Raw genomic sequence first — 17,137 nt, forward strand, 5'->3', positions numbered from 1 at the left:
AGAGAAAGAGTTCTTCTTTCAGGTCAATGTTCTGTTCTGACAAAACATTAGCTGTTTCTCTTTGCAGATGCTGTTTGAACTTCTGAATACTTTGAGCATTTTTTTGTTTTTGTTTCAGACTTCCAACATCTGCAACAATTTACTTTTGCATATATCTTGAAGTCTATTTTATGCTTCAGAAATTTCAAAGCACAGAGACCAGAGAGTGACAAGAATAATTTTAATCTTCAGCAGGAATTTAAAATTGGTGTTTCTAAAATGCCTTCATTTTTTAGGCTATTGTTTAACTGTACCAAAATGTTCTTGATCTGAACTGCTTCTTCCCTTGGAGTGGCATCATTTTATCTCCATCCCTGACGCTCATGCTCCTTTTACTCCTGGCCGCGTTTAATTTGTTAATCACTTGTTAGCCAACAAGTAACTCTGATGATTAACCATTTGATTCCTTAAAATGCACAGGTTCTGCTGTTCCTCCTTCTGATTTGGTTTCAAAATGATGCTACTTTTTGCATGTTTTCCTACCTCATTTCTGATCCATGTTGTCTTGACATGTCAATGCGGTTTGGTTCCCTCATTGCTTTTAAACAACCACACTCCCACTTTTCTGTACTGTCTCCATTGCAGTTGCCCAAGAAGGCAGTTTACACCCCCAGCAATCACACTCAACTAAGGGGTGAGGCAATGAATATTAGCCTAACCATCAGTACCGATACATTGCAAATGAATAATTAAAAGTGAATTTGAATAGAAACTATTATAATCAGTGATGCTTCATGGAGGTTTTATTTAAGACCAGGGTAAAACTTGAAGTTTTGTTGCAATCTTTCTTGAAGAGGTTGTTGAGGAACAGACATAGAGATTACTTGTTATTTGGGATGCATTTGAAAACAGTTATGAAACAAATCATGTTAAACCAACCACCTCTGGTGGATTAACTACAGCCGGATACAGTCACTTGATACTCAGTAAATTGATCTAATTTATTCATTTAGGAAGTGTTTGCAATTATAAAGCTGATGTAGCATTGCTTCCAGTGTTGTCACAATTTGTAGTTGTAACACTGCAGGGAGGGAATTTATAATTGGTATAGTTTTTAAAACCTGTTAAAATAACCCAGAATTAGAATAATTTGTTATGATCAAGCATTGTAATACATTCATTGTTGGCCACTTAGTACCTCTATTCCTAGCTCTCTGCTTTTTCAACACCCGCTTTAGTGCTCTTGTGAGAACAGAACTAATTGCAATTTACATCATTATGTTATATTTGTCTATTGTACAAAATCTCAACTTAATTAGATGCAAGATCATTGAGGCATAAAGAACAAGAAGAACAATAAAAAGGTTGTGGAAATTTGCTACTTGTGTGGGGATGGGGTTGAGGATGGAGCAAAAGAAAATAATGACAAAAGAATGTTGAAACAGAACATCTGTAGGGAATAATTAAAAAGGTTCAGGAGAGTTCATGCAAAAACACATTACTCAATAATTAAACCTGCAGCGTGAATAAAGAATTGAGGATAAAATAAAATAAGAAAAAGCTCAGTCAAAAATACTTGGATTAATTTGGACCTTTCATGACCTCAGGTATCCCAAAGTGCTTCATTATGTGATATTCATTAATGGGATGTGGGCATTGCAAGGTAGGCCAACATTTCATTGTGCATCCCTGACTGACACTGAGAAAGTGGTGGTGAGCTGCATCCTTCAACCAATGCAATCCCTGTGCTTTAATTTACACAGTGCTATTTGGAAAACCGTTCCATTTATTTTGACAGGGGAGAAGTGATTAAAGACTCTTTTAAAGTAAAGGATGGTGTGTGACTTGAACGGGTACTTGCAGGTGGTGGGGCTCCCATGCATCTGCTGCCCTTGTCTTGTTAGGTGGTAGAAGTCACAGATGGAAAATGTGTTGTTGAAAGAGCCTATCTTCTGGATGGTGCACATCTCTGCCCTGTGTTTCACATGGGGGAGGGAGTGAATATTGAAGGTGCAGAGTAGGCTGCCAAGCAAGCACTCTTCTAATCCTAGATAGTGTTGAGCTTCTTGAATTTTATGGAGTGCAACCATACAGACAAGTGCAGAATATTCAATTACACTCCTGACTTCTGCCTTGCAGACAGTTGACTGGCATTTGGGAGACAACAGGAGAGTTACTTGCTGCAGAATTCCTAGCCTCTGACTTGCTCCCATAGCTCGAATATTTACATGACTGGTCCAGAACTGTTTGTGGCCAATCATAATTCTCAGAATATTGATAGTGGGTAATTTTGTAACAGTAATGCTATTGAGTGTCAAGGGGAGATAGTTAAATTCTTTTACATATACCTGGTGCTTTTCATGACCTGCTATTCTACGCTGTTCATTGAACCAGGGTTGGTCCCTGGCTTCATTTTAAGATGGTAATTGTAGAGTTGGGGGATATGTTAGGCCATGAGGTTACAGATTATGCTTTAGTCCAATTCTGCTACTGATTGATTGATTGCCCACAATACCTCAGTTTTTGAGTTGCTAGATCTACTTAAACTCTTTCAATTATCATGGTGGTATTGCAACATGACATAATGGACAGTATGCTCAAAGTGAAGGTGGGAATTTGTCTTGACAGGGACTGTGCCATTGTCACTCCTATCTTTTTAACTGTCTTAGATAGATCCATCTATGACAAGTAGAAAGAGAGGCTAAGTACAAGTAGATGTTTCTTCTTGTTTCCTTCATCACCTAGTGCAGACCTAGTCTACTAGCTACGTCCTCTGACTTGGCCAGCACAGTCAATAGTGGCTCTATCAAGCCATTTTTAGTGGTTGGCATTGAAGTCCCACACCCAGAGCTAATTCTCCAGCCTATCACCCTCTTCCCTGCAATTGGCCCTCAGCTTGAGGGAGGATGGATTCATTAGCTAAGTTAGGGTGTGGGGAGGGACGAGACTGTAAACAATAATCAATGGATGTTTCTTTGGCATGAAACTTTGCAGGGTCTGGCATCAGCATTAAGGATGCCCAGAGCAACTGCCTTCTAACTATTTGCCAATGCGCTGCCATGTCTAGCCTGCTGATGGGTCAGGATGTACCCAGCAATGATGATGGTAGTCTCTGGGACACTATAGAATGATTCAATGAATATGATTATGCCAAGCTGTTGCTTGACTAGTTTGTGAGACAGCTCTCTGAATTTTGGTGCAATCTTCTAGATATTAGGAAGGAAGACTTTACAGTGTTGAAGTGGCTGTGTCCTCCTGTCTTTTTTTTGATGTCCATGTTGATGCTGGATGCTCTGTCCAGTATCACTCCTTTTCTTTAGGGTAGTGCTTTGGTACAACCTGACCATTTCAGAGTCAACCACATTGCTGTGGGGTTTGGAGTTAGAAAGAATGGTTTTGATAGACCACACCAGGTACCCTTCTGTGAAGGGTATTAGCGAGGAAGATGGACTTTTACAGCAATCAACTATGCATTCTTGTTTGTCATTTAATTCCAGATTAATTTAATTCAAGTTTTGCAATCTGCTTCTCTGGAACTAACCAGAGTGCAATTTGTTATGTCATGTTATTGTGTAATGGGGCAGTATTAGTGAATGACTTCAGAGTAATGCTCCCTCCCCAAGGATTCAGTGGCCACAATATGATTGAATTTTACATTTAGTTTGAAAGAGAGTAGATTAGGATGAAAATCTTAGTCTTAGATCTAAAAAAGGGCAAATAAATGGACATGAAAGCTGAGCTGGCTAAAGTAAACTGATAGGTGATGGATTAATAGAGACACAGTGGCACACATTTAAGGTGATATTTCAGAATATTCAGAATAATTACATTGCTACTATAAAGAAAAATCCTAAAGGGAGGACCCACCATCTACACTTAAAGAAGTTGGGGTAAGCACCAAACTTAAGGAAAAAGCATATCATTGCCAAAGATGAATGGCAAGTCTGATGATTGGTCAGAACATGAAGTCCAGCACAGAATTACCAAAAGGCTCATCAGGAGAAAAATCAGCGTATGAGACGAAGCTAAGAAACTAGCTTCCGTAGGCAAAGTGTGTTTTGATCCTTTTGCACATGAGATTAGGGAATTAATGGTCGATAATTAAGACATGGTGGATTAAACAAACACAAATTTTGCTTCTGTGCGCACTATAAAGGATACAAAAACTTTCACTAATAGCTGTAAATCAGCAGGTAGAAGGAAGAGAAGAGGTTAGTGAAATTATAATCTCAAGGGAAGTGGTAAAAAGCAAACTGACAGAGCTGTGGGCTTGCATGTCTCTGGGACCAGGTGGTCTTTATCCTCTGGTCTTAAAGATGTAGCTGATGAGCTAGTAGATGCCTTGGTGCTTCATTACCAAAGTTTCTTTGATTGGAGAAATAGCAAACATAACCCCTCAATTCAAGACAAAGTGGATGCTTTAAACCAGTTAGCTTGATGTACAGTGTGGATTAATAATTATTACAGATTATACCTGTACAGTTTTGGGAAAAACTCCACATAGTCGGGAACAGTCAGAATGGTTTCATTCAACAGAAATGACATTTTGACCAATTACAATGTTTAAAAGACATTTGGATAAGTATCTATGAATAGGAAAGGTGGAGAGGGGTATAGGCCAAATGAAGGCAATTGGGACTAGTTTAGTTTGGGAACGTAGTAGGCATGGACTAATTGGACTAAAGGGTCTGTTTCTGTGCTGTATGACTCTGGACTCTTAATAAGCCATTCGGCCACAATATAAATAGACTGGATGCAATTTCCCACAGTTCTGCTCTGGAATGTGTTACACTGTTGGTGCCATCTTTAGGATGAAACAGTAAAAGTGAGGTCATGTCTGCCCTGGGTGAACCGATCGAATGGCACTATTTTGAATAAGAGCAGGAGAATTATCCCAACTGTCTATTTAACATGCATCCCTTAATCAATGCCAGAAGAACAGATTCTCTGATTATTGTCACATCGCTGTTCATAGGTGCTCCCAAATAAAAACAAGCTGATTTGTTTCCAACATCATCATAGTGACTACACTTCAAAAATACTTTATTGGCTTTAGAGCTTTGGATGTGTAGTGGTCATGAAAGGCCATACTAAATTCAGTCACTTTCTTTCTTTTAAATAATTGCTACTTGATTAAAAGCAATTGAATTTGACTCAGTCATATTTGTGATTTATGAATAATCTGTAAATTCACTGCAATTAGACTTCCACCTTAGTTTAATTTCAATGAAGTTTTAGTGCTTGGAAAGGCTTTTCTTTTTAAGGTGGTCTTCCTTGTCACCCTGCGTAGATTCGTGCCCCGACATGATGATGAGCTGGAGTTAGAGGTGGATGACCCTCTTCTAGTAGACGTGCAGGCTGATGATTACTGGTACCATGCCTACAATATGCGAACGGGTGAAAGAGGAATCTTCCCAGCATACTATGCACTCGAAGTCAACGTGGAACGAGGACAATTTGCCGGTATTCCACTTGCATAAATTGTATAGTAAAACCAGGCACTCATACCAATAAATAATGCAAGCAACACGATGGAATGCAGAAAACTGAATTACTCTGTCAGGCAACCTCTCTAGAGAAAGGGGAGAAGTTAGCTCAAAACATAAGATGGATGGACTTCTTTTCTTTCCGTTCACATTGTTGACCAATCAAATTTTTGATTAGATTCAGCCAGGATATTACTGAAAAGAAAACTGACACCTGCGCAATATGCAAATTGCTCAGCCAGTTGGGGGATAAGGTAATGCTGAGAAGTAAAGTTGGTGATCGATTTGTCCTTCATGTAAAGTAAATAGCAACTCGCCCTTGGCCTTCCCAATATTTGGAAAGTGGATTTGTATGTTAAACTTGCTTTTCAAAAGTGAGGGAGGTAATGAAGACCATAAGCAACATTTTGACACCATGATAATCATTTCCTCTGGCCCAGAAAAGGGATCAATTTGATCTTGCTCCCACAATGAAAACAATAACTTGTATTTTCTGTAAAACCATAAGTGCTAAAATTAGACCACTTATTTTTCTAACACTTCCATGTCAAATCAAACATCGTGTTACTTTAATACAAACTAGGCTTGCCGTCCATTTTGAGGTAGCAGGAAGTAATGTTTATTCCAAGGTTAAGTGCATGCTATCAGTGCAACACCAGAAATCATTTCAACCCTATTGTAATTAAATGTTTCCAGTCAGAAAGTCAAAAATTTAGAGCTTGTTTTTAAACATTCCTTAAACAAATAGATGTTACAAATATGCAATTTTTTTTTCCTTCCTGTGTATGTTTCAGCAGCAGTAGCAGAAAAGAATGACTGGGTAGATAAATTCCATCTGAAATTCCTGGGTTCAGTCCAAGTGCCATACCATAAAGGGAATGATGTACTGTGTGCAGCCATGCAGAAGGTAACATGAAAATTAACTGAGAAAATACTGTCTTCTGAAAATCAAAATGGAACTGTTTTTATCCTGGACTTGAAACAGTAGAAATATACCTCGTATGGGGTGGTGGGAAATAAACTCTTGAATTGAGATTTAAATGATGAATGAAAATCTCGGCTTTTAAGCAAATTGGATAAGTTTATTAGAATCTTTTGTGGATAAAGGGAAAGCAGCTGACGTAATTTCTGTGCATTTCCACATCCCGGACCCTGTTTTTTTTTTAAGAAAGGCAATTAATAACATAAAGTTAGTGCACAAGATAGATGCTTATGGAGTTGAGTATAATTGAAGCATGGTTAGTGTATTAGCTAACAAACATGAAGCAAAGAGTAGGATAAAAACAATATTTTCAAGTTAGGCTGTGAATCGTGAATTGCATCAAGGATCAGTGCCTGAAGTTCGGCTATCTGCAATGTCTATAAATGACACATGAAGTGGCACAGTAGCGCAAGGTTGCAGATGATGCAAAGCTGGATGAGAATGGAAGCTGTGTGGAGGACACAGGCTGCTGCTAAGAGATATTGACAAGTTAAGATAGTGGACAAGAAGGTTGCAGATGGGTGTAAAGATTGGGTAACGTGAGCTTATTTGTTTTGGTAGTAAGAATAGAAAAGCAGAGTTTTTATTGAGATGAAACTTGTAAATGTTGAAGTTCAGAATGACTTGAATGCATTTGTGCAAAGAACACAAAATGACCATGCAGGTACACAAGTAATAGGGAAGGTAAGTGGCATGTTGGTCTTTATTGTAATGGGGTTGGACTATGATTAGGGAAGTCTTGCTGCAATTTGTGCAGGACTTCAATGAGACAACACCTGGAGTACTCAGTATAGTTTTGATCATTTAATGACACATGTACTTGCATTGGAGGTGGTACAACACGGTTAACTAGATTGGTTCCTGGGTTGAGAGAGCTTCTCATCATAGGAGAACTGAGTTCATTAGGTGTATGCTGTCTTGAATTTAGAAAAATGACATGATCTCATTGAAATATGTACGTTTCTGAAGGACAGACAAACAACTTGTTTTCCTGTTCGACAATTCTAGAACATGCACCCCATCTCCAGATAAGTGATCAATCATTTACGAGTAAGATAAAGATGCATTTTCTCACTCAAATTGTCATAAATCTTGGAAATTCTTGACCCAGAAGGTTGTGGTTGCCCCAAGAATATATTTGAGGCTGAGAGAGATCGTTGATCCCTCAAGGAGTTGAGGGATGTGGATTATCTCAACCATCATCGGCAGTGAGATGGCTGAAAGGGTGTTTTGAGGACAACACATCACAGGGTATATCTACCTTTAAAGGATCTTATTGGGAAGATGATAGTTAGTCCTCAGCAAGAACATGATCAAATATGCTTAATTGAAGGGAGGTAATAGTCTCGTGGTATTTTTGCTATACTGTTAATCCAGAATGATCAGCTGATGTTGCAGAAACCCTGGTTCAAATCCCACCATGGCAGATGGTAGAATTTGAATTCAGTAAAAAATCTGGAATTAAGGGTCCAATGATGACCATGAAACCATTTCGATTGTTGAAAAAACCCATCTGTTTCACTCTAATGTCCTTCAGAGAAGGAAATCCGTCATCCTTACCTGGTCTGGCCTATATGTGACTACAGATCCACAGCAATGTGGTTTACTCTTAATGGTCCTGTGGACAATTAAGGATGGCCAATAAATGCTGGTCTAGCCAGCGATGCCCATATCCTGTGAGTGAATTTAAAAAATGCTGACAGAAAGGAAAATTGATCTTGCATTTACGTTGTCTTTCATGATCTCGAAGCTTCCCAAAGTTGTTCTGATCCTGGCTAATGGGAATACTGGGCAAGTCATCTCCCAAAATGAAACCTAGCTTGAGAGATGACCTGTTCAATTTTTGCACTTGGTTCATGATTATTTACTCGAACATAGTCACATGAGATTGCACATGTGTTTTAACAACACAACATAAGTTTTAAACACAAGAAATAAATAAACCAAGTTGTATACATATATAGGAGAGTTAGAAAGATGTTAACTCCAAATAGCAAAAAGAGGTTTTAATCTGTTTTCCAACATTTTGTTTTACAAATAGTCTATTTCAGAAAAGCTTTACTCTTAAATCTTTGTTTTTACTTAACTGACTCTTCCCAGTTTCTTTTCCTTCAACTATTAAGATAATTTTATGATTCTTTTCCAAGTCTGCTTGCATGAACATTTCACAAGTCTTGGTGCCTAATTGTTTTTCAGTTCTAGCATCTTGAAGATTTCTATCCGGTTTCCCCTGGCCTAGAAGTTCCGCAGAGTAAAATTTCAACTCTGGTGACTGGTTCCCCTGAACTAAAAGTTTGATTTGTCTGGTCTGAGAAACTGTTCCAACCTGAATCGAGTCTTAACTCTTCTGAACGGAATTAAAAAGATAAAACTAACGCTTTTCTGGTCTGTTGGAACCTTAGCAGTGTAAACATTCAATCTATTAAAACTAACTGCAGTAACATGTTCTTTTTGGAACTTTTGCTCTTGAGTCACTGTTCCAAATGAATTTCTGACCAATTGAAAAATATTAACTTCAGAGAACTAACCCACATCCACCTGCCTCTATTTTGAAATCCAAGTCCTAAAATATAAGTAAACACGTTCCATCATACAAAGCACTTTGTCACTGTTGGAAACAATTTGTAGCCACTTTATGCACAGCACACTTGCACAAACTGCTGAAGGATATGACTGGATTGTATGTTTTTGTGACATTTGTTGCTAGATATTGGTTGGGATTTGTGTGTATCAAAGGGAGGAAAAAAGTGAACTGATACAGGGTTAAATTGCTCTTTTAAAAATGGCATTTCAACTTCTGTACTTGAAGTCTAAACAACAACTTCCTTCTTAATAGATTGCAACAACAAGAAGATTGACTGTGCAGTTCAACCCTCCCTCTAGCTGTGTCCTGGAGATCAGTATGCAAGGAATTAAAATAGCTGTACAACTCGATGGACGTGGAGTCTATGAAAAGGTCATTTATATCTTGCCTGTAACACTTGCGTAAATTAACTGTTGAATGGAATGATGGTGGTTCATAGCACAAAATTCTTGCATGGAACATTTTCCCTTTTAGAGAATCCTATTTCTATATTTATAACTGAAATGGCCTTGACGCAATTCTACATTCTTCCAGTGGAGAAATTGCATTACATTTTCATGCTCATGCTCAGGCTCAGTTAGGCCCTCCAGCAGCAAATTTGAGGAAAACCTTTCACAAAGTGAATGGTTTAGAATCTAGAATGTGTTGCCCGAGATTTTGGTGATGGCAGGTTCAACAATGACTTTCAAAAGTTAATTGGCTAAATATCTGAAGAGAGATCTATTTTGCAAGGCTACAGAGGCAGGATGAGTGAGCTGATTTACTCTTGCAGAGGTCAGGCACTAAAGAAATTGACTTTCTTCTCTACTTTAACCAACCTATGATCCTGTGAGCTCCCCCTCGTGTAAAGCCATGTAATATCGATTAGACAGAAATAATTATGCCATACAACTTGAAGTAATACACCTCCCATGGAGCTGCATATGTTTTGTCAGATCATTGTTCCCTGATAAGGGATGTTACCAGAAAAGTGTGCAACATTAATCAGTGCTTGTCTTGCAGTCCTACATTCTATCCTGATATTGTATTTCCTATTCCATGTTCATATTGGAATATTTTGTAGAAGTCATCATTTACTCTCATGCTCCCATCACTGCAGTACATTCACTGATGGTAGGGTGTAATTTTAGCACAACTTTCCTGGACAACTTCCATCATAAATGTCGACTTAGGAACATATAGTGGGGAAAAAGTTGTGTACTTGAGTGGAAAGCTAACGGTTTAAAAAAAAAAATTAACATGGAGAGATTACAGGTGTGATTCAGAGGAATTTTTCTGGGAATTAGTTACGTAAAGAGACTGGTGAAACAAAGGTCATTCTCCTCTAAAGTAAAAAAGTTAAGAGATTTGATAAAGGTCTTTAAAATCATGAGTTTCAATAGAGTAAATAAAGAAAAACTGGGCTGAGGGCTCAAATCGGAATGTGCATGTTTAAAATAATTAGCAAAAGAGCCAGAGGCAACCTGAAGGAAATCCTTGTCAGACAGCAAGCTATTACAGTTTGGAGTAAATTGCTGATAGTGTGATACTGATTCAATAACAACCTTTAAGGGGGAATTGGGTTAATATCTGGGAGAAAATTTTCAGGGATGAGGGGAACAAGTGAGGGAATTACTTACTAAAGTACACTTTTGAAAAATCTGGCATAAACTGGAGTCCAAGAACCTACCTTCTCTGCTTTGCTGTTCTACAATTCTGTAACCGATATATTGCACATTCATTCCCTTAATTCAGAAATCTCTCCACTGAAACAAAACTAATTGTTTTATTAATTTTATTTCAAATTTTCCATGTCATTCATTTTACATTAACTCCCTTAGTTTTTTAACCAACATTCCTTTAATAACTAACACTATGATAAATATACAAGTGGAATCATGCTCTTTGTTACTCTTTTTGCTTATCAAACACACGGTGCAGGAATTTATACACCATCATGGAATTTGAGTCTGAAAATATCACAACAATAAATTATGTAGCATCCTTTTATTAAATTAAACAGTGTAGATCAGTGGCCATTGCAATATGTCACATCTAAACTGGGATGAAATAAACTCTCTCAAGAAATATCTGCAGACTTCAGATGTCACGTTTCAAAGTGCAGTAATAAATATCATGCTGGTTTCTTCTAATTTCGTGTTGGAAACTTACTATCACCCACTAATTTATGAACATCCCTTGTTGTAATCCCATTCTGAGCAACTTCCTGTTGTGCTTTGAAGGATTGACTCAATTAAACACTCTTCCACCTTAGCAGCAAGATAGTACATGCTATTTGACCTGAAGTGACCCTGAGTATATTGTGAGACTTATTCTGAGCAATGCCATGAAAGGGTTGGCTATCGTTTGATTTTAAAAAGCCCGTGCAAAAAATGTAAACTTGCATCTGCACAAATATGAAGCATAAAATCCTGCTTTTTAAAATGAATTCTGCTCCTGTCTTTTGTTTTATGACAGGCCAGTAAATGCAGTCACTTTTTTCAGCTGAAGAACGTTTCTTTCTGCGGGTATCATCCAAAGAACACCAAGTAAGTCCTATTGTATTCTTCAAACGGCAACTGTTGATGTTGATGAGAACAAGGTAACCACAATGAATACCCGGCACCAAGGCAGGAAAGGACATTCCCGTTTGCTGGAAATTTTTGTCAACCCAGCCCTATTATCTTCTCCGCTTCAGATGTTTATTCTCATACATCATAAATTCCCCACAGTGTGGAAACAGACCATTCGGCCCATACGTCCACGCCTACCCTCTGAAGAACATTTGGCTCGATTCCCGTAACCCTGCATTTCCCGTGGATAATCAACATCCTTGGACGCCATGGGCAATTTAGCATGGTCAATCCACCGAACCTGCACAACTTTGGATTATGGGAGGAAACCAGAGGAAATCCACACAGCCAGTCGCCTGAGGCTGGAATCGAACACAGGTCCCTGGCACTGTGAAGCAGCAGTGCTAACCACTGAGCCATCATGCTATTTAAAAGCACAATATAAATGCAAGTTATTGCAGCACCATGGGCTAAATCTTTCACCTGGATATTCAACCATGGACTGTATCACAGACAAATCCACTCAGTCCCCACCTGTTGTCTACTTCATTGAGTGAAGTGGTTATGTGACTGAAATAGCCACTCAACAGATCAGAATTAATAATCCAGCACAACATTGGTTCACCTTGCACTGTGGCACTTTGATCATTTAAATTCCGTTTTAAAAATATGGAAGTAATGATATCGGTAACAATGCTCACTAGGAACAGGAATCTGGTGTCCCTAATCTATGTGGCCGATGTGGCACCAGTCCCACACCAATATTCTCATTCCCATTCTATTCCCTGTCCTCGGTGACCTAGCAAGCAGATTAAGAAACAAATAGCAGAGTCTTGTATAGCTGAAGAATTTGGAAGGTTGGAAGCATACAGGGCAGCATCTGGAATAGTCTGAAGTACAAAGATGAAAAAGGACCTAAAAGTAGAGTTTTTAACAAATCTGCAACTGTAAAGCATCTCTGTCCTTTCATATAGAAAGGGGCACGGCTGCTTAGGTTTTGAAGGGGTTGTGAAGGAAATTTGTTGGATTGGTTCCAGCAATGGGGAATGTGAAGAAGGAGAAAATGGAGGAATTGACCAAAAAACTGAGAGAACTATGGATGCTGGAACCTGAAACAAAAACAAATTGCTGGAAAATCTCAGCAAATCTGGCTGTATCTATGGATAGAAATCAGTTAATGTTTCGGGTCCGGTGACATTTCTTCAGAGCTGGAGGAATTGGTGTCTTTGGAACTGAAATATGAGGTGAAAAGTTTTTTTTTGTTTTGGAAGCAATCTTCAAAAGGGGATTGGGTGCACACCTTGAAAGGGAGTAATTGTAGGGAGTGGAGAAGAGTGGGATTAACCAGATTGTTCTTCCAAAACAAAACTGGTGCAGACTCAAATGCTTGGTTTCTTCCTGAGATGTACTATTCTAGAGATTGTATTCCATGATTCCAAAGTTACTCTGGAGAGACAAATGAAACTGGGATTGTTCTCCTGTGAACAGAAGTTTAGGACTTATTGAAGGTGTTCAAGGTAATAAAGGGTTCATTTTGTTCTGATTGAGTCACTGGTTTGAAACATTAACTCTACTTTCTCCCCACAGATGCTGCCAGACCTGCTGAGCTTCTCCAACAATTTGTTTTTGTTTCAGATCTCCAGCATCTGCGGATTTTTGTTTTATTCCAGAAGGAGAGGAGTATTTTTTAGACAGGGATTTGTGTTGATCTGGGCTGCTTTATTTGAAAGAGATGTAAGTAAGTTCAATAGTAAGTTTCCAAAGAGAATAGGATAAATACTCAAAGGATAAATGATGCTTTGAGGAAAGTGCAAGGGAGTGGTACTAATGAGGCACAATAGGCGAAATAGCTTCCTGGTCCACTATATAGTTCTAAGAAAAATCTGTTGTATTCCTACTGCGTTTTTTCTCTTTCCAGATATTTTGGATTTATTACCAAACATCCTTCAGACCATCGATTTGCTTCCCATGTTTTTGTCTCTGAGGACTCAACCAAACCAATAGCAGAATCAGTGGGGTATGTGTTTATCTCTTTCAAACTTCCGTTTTTTTTGTGGGGGAAAAGAAGGAGAAATTCACTGCATGCTCCCATGGGTCAGTGTGTTCAAAGGAAGTGTTGCTCAGACAATGGACACTGCATGAGTGTCATCTTGTCTTAGGCCCATTTTCCCTTTTGCCAGTGTCACTTCTGGCTGTATAGGTAGACCCTCATCTATGACTCAGTTTTAGGTTCATAGTCCCACTAGAGAGATTGGAGTACCAACATCCAAAGTGACCTTCCCCAGTACGGTCAGAGACCAAGAGAGGTTAAGAAGATAAATAGATCAGTGCAGGTGATAAATCAAAGTCTTTACAAACTGATAAGCTGGGAGAAATCTTCTTACACAGAAGGGAGTTGGAACATGGAATGGTCTACAATAATAGTGATGGACATTGTACCATATTAGCCTTTTTAAAGGGGAATTTACACATTACCGATAAAGGTATGGCAAAGAAATGATGGGTTAAATGGACTCTTTCTACATTCCGGTTTTATGATCCTACCTTCACAAAACTTGTGGTTATCCTTCCTGCCTGACATTTGTTTTCCTTACACTTATCTCTTACTTTTAATGCAAGTAACTATAACATAGTGTGGAGCTGGAGAAGCACAGCAGGCCAGGCAGCCACCTGGAAACTGGAAGAAGAACACCTCATCCGCCTTGGGAGCCTACAGCCCAATGGCCTAAACGTGGATTTCACCAGTTTTAAAATCTCCCCACCTCCGGCCTCATCCCATGTCCAACCCTCCCCCTCATCCCCACTTCCTTGACCTGACACAACCTGTCCATCTTCTCCCACGCCTATCTGTCCCCTCCCACCTCACTGACCAATCCCCACCACTCCCGACCTGCACTCACCTATCAATATTCCACCTAACCTCCCCAGCTCCACCACTCCTCTCTCTGTCTATTTATTTCTGAGCTCCCTTTCCCCCTCCCATTTCTGAAGAAGGGTCCGGACCCGAAACGTCAGCTTTCCTGCTCCTCTGATGCCTGGCCTGCTGTGTTCCTCCACCCCCACACTGTTATCTCTGACTCCAGCATCAGCAGTTCTTGCTATCTTTGTATTAAAAGTAAAGCCAGTTTTAAGTGAGCTTTGGCAGTAAATTTACACAGATTATATATCCAGTGAGCTTGTGCTTTATTTCATTCTTGTCATTTTGTGTTAGCTGGAACATGGAAGTGACAATAGACCATTTTTAGTGCTTCAAACCTGTCTGTAATTCGCTCCTCGATTTGAAATTGGCTGACCTCTTTACCCACCTTTGCTCCACATCCCATGTTGCCTTTATCTCCCCAAAAACATCTGTTGATCTTAGTTTTAAACATCGATCCATGTGCAGCGTTCCCAACGTAAATAATCATTGGGATACCACTGCAGAAGATGACAATTTGTACTTTCTCAAAAGTGCGTTGGGGATGGTAGTCATTATGACTAGGCCACAATTTAGAGTTCCTCTTCCTCTTCTCCTGAGTTTGAATAAATTGAATGCATTTGATGCTGGGGGTTTGCAGAATGGGGTTTGTAAGAATGGATCACTGGTCATCAGCCAGGGTGCAAAGCTTCCATGTGGAGTCCGTTATTACAACTTTACCCAATTCTTTTCAGCCCAAGTGGTTTATAACTGTTCTAGAAACTATTTTCCTTCATGCCAAAATTGACTCATCTGTAGTAGGATTTGAATGAAGATCTCTCTAACCAAATGATAAAAATGATAGAGTTGGGCAATGAAGGAGACATGAGCTTGGCATTCAATGTTAAATATTTCTGTTTCCCCACTTGTACAGGAAGGCCTTCCAGCTATTCTACAAAGAATACATTGAATACACCTGTCCAACAGAAGACATCTATCTGGAGTAGAAGCCTCTGACCCGTGGTGCTGCTCTGAACTTCTCAAACTCACCATGATGCATGAACATACTGAGCCAGAGGTCCTATATCATGATACAGAACTATATGATATCTCATTTGAAACATTTTACTTATTGTTACTTTTAGCCATGCTACATGGGTTGACAGCATTCTCCATCAGTTTGTGCCTCTTATCCCTCTTCTCTGCAAACCCGGTCCTATCTTATGTTCCATCATATCATGGCAAAACAGCTCTACTGCTTGCTTCTTAACACCCTTGTGTGCATTTGGTACGTACTCGGTGTGGTGGGCCAGTATTTAAACCTGGCAAAATAGCAGGACAGAATGACACCAAACCACTAGGGAGTTACAAGATTCATTGTAACAATGATGTTACACTGTATTCATTAATAGTGTTGTGTGTAAAGTTCTTAAACTTTGTTCATGGAGTGTACAACATGGTTTATTTAAAGGGTTGATGACAGCACCTTCTTCTCCACTTTGTTTCTTTGCACAACAATCATTCCTTTTTTCAGAAAAAAGATCTGCACAGTTACCACCTTCATTAAGAAGACCAAGTGTTGCTGAAGGTCACATAGCATCATGGGTGACATCAGGCTAATCAATTATCAATTGCTGCACAGTCCTTTGCAAGTTCACAAGTGTGTGGTACCATATTACAATATAGTCAAAGGCATTGTTTCAATTGTGACTCAAGTTTTAAATTATTTTCATAACATGGCATTCTGTTACAATCCAAGCTGATGGGCAAGTAGATCCCAGAATGAAAGCTAATTTAGTTGATCTTAATCTGTATTTTTAGAGTTTGTTACTGTGGTATTTAGTCATTGACTATATCCACACAAGGCTGTCAATGTTCTTTTAACATGCAAACTCAAGTTTATTGCACAAAAGAAAAGTAAACAAAGCTATATTGATATTTGTGTATGTAAATTAATTTTAAATCATTTTAACATAAAACAACATGATTCAAACTTTTTTGCCCCAGCAATATCCTTTTCAGATATTCAATCCCAGAGAAATATCACTTCTATTTTAAGTCTTTACTTAACTAACTTTTTCCAGTTTTTCTTTTTGGACTGCTGAAACAGTTTTAACACTTCTTTCCAGTTATTATGGCCTGAATCTTCTCTTAATTGTAATGGCTTAAATCTTTTTTTCATGTCTGATAGCTTGAAAATGTCTACACAAAACTTCATGGCTTAGAGACTTTACAAACTAATTTGCCTTTCTGCTAGGGTGAACTGCTCTCCTGAACTGAGAATCTGACTCTTTTATGCTAGCATGAAACTGAAATCTGACTCTTCTGAACTGGACTCAAACTAAACTGAGGAATGGTCACTGTGCCTAAAATGTTTAACTCTGATTTCTCTTCACAGATGCTGCTAGACCTGCTGAGTTTTTCCAGCAAATTCTGTTTTTGTTTGTGATTTACAGCATTCCCAGTTCTTTCAGTTTTTGCCAGTAGTCTGCAATCATTTGTTTTTCTGTTTATCATAAACTCAGCAATGTAAACTCTGTATCTGTTAATATCACATATATCATGTTAGTCAGTTGCTATATCATGTTAGTCAGTTGCTATATCATGTTAGTCAGTTGCTATATCATGTGTTTGGAAATGATGTATTTGGTTCACTTT

The 17,137-nt window shown here is 38.7% G+C and overlaps 1 protein-coding gene across 6 annotated transcripts in view; it reads left to right on the top strand.

Moving 5' to 3' along the window:
• The window catches only part of mapk8ip1b (mitogen-activated protein kinase 8 interacting protein 1b), a 139,745-nt gene extending 122,867 nt beyond the window's left edge, over nt 1-16,878 (top strand). For 5 of the 6 annotated variants that reach the window (XM_048607379.1, XM_048607381.1, XM_048607383.1 and 2 more), the window contains exons 7-12: nt 5,270-5,442; nt 6,260-6,372; nt 9,284-9,403; nt 11,489-11,559; nt 13,502-13,600; nt 15,414-16,878. In XM_048607379.1, the coding sequence (XP_048463336.1) occupies nt 5,270-5,442; nt 6,260-6,372; nt 9,284-9,403; nt 11,489-11,559; nt 13,502-13,600; nt 15,414-15,486 (649 nt within the window). In that variant the 3' untranslated portion in view covers nt 15,487-16,878. The remainder of the gene's footprint in view (nt 1-5,269; nt 5,443-6,259; nt 6,373-9,283; nt 9,404-11,488; nt 11,560-13,501; nt 13,601-15,413) is intronic. The other variant, XM_048607380.1, reaches the window with a different exon arrangement.
• The last annotated feature ends 259 nt before the right edge of the window (nt 16,879-17,137 follow it).

This window comes from Rhincodon typus, chromosome 17, assembly GCF_021869965.1.
Source record: "Rhincodon typus isolate 14 chromosome 17, sRhiTyp1.1, whole genome shotgun sequence".
NCBI classification, from domain to species: Eukaryota; Metazoa; Chordata; class Chondrichthyes; order Orectolobiformes; family Rhincodontidae; genus Rhincodon; species Rhincodon typus.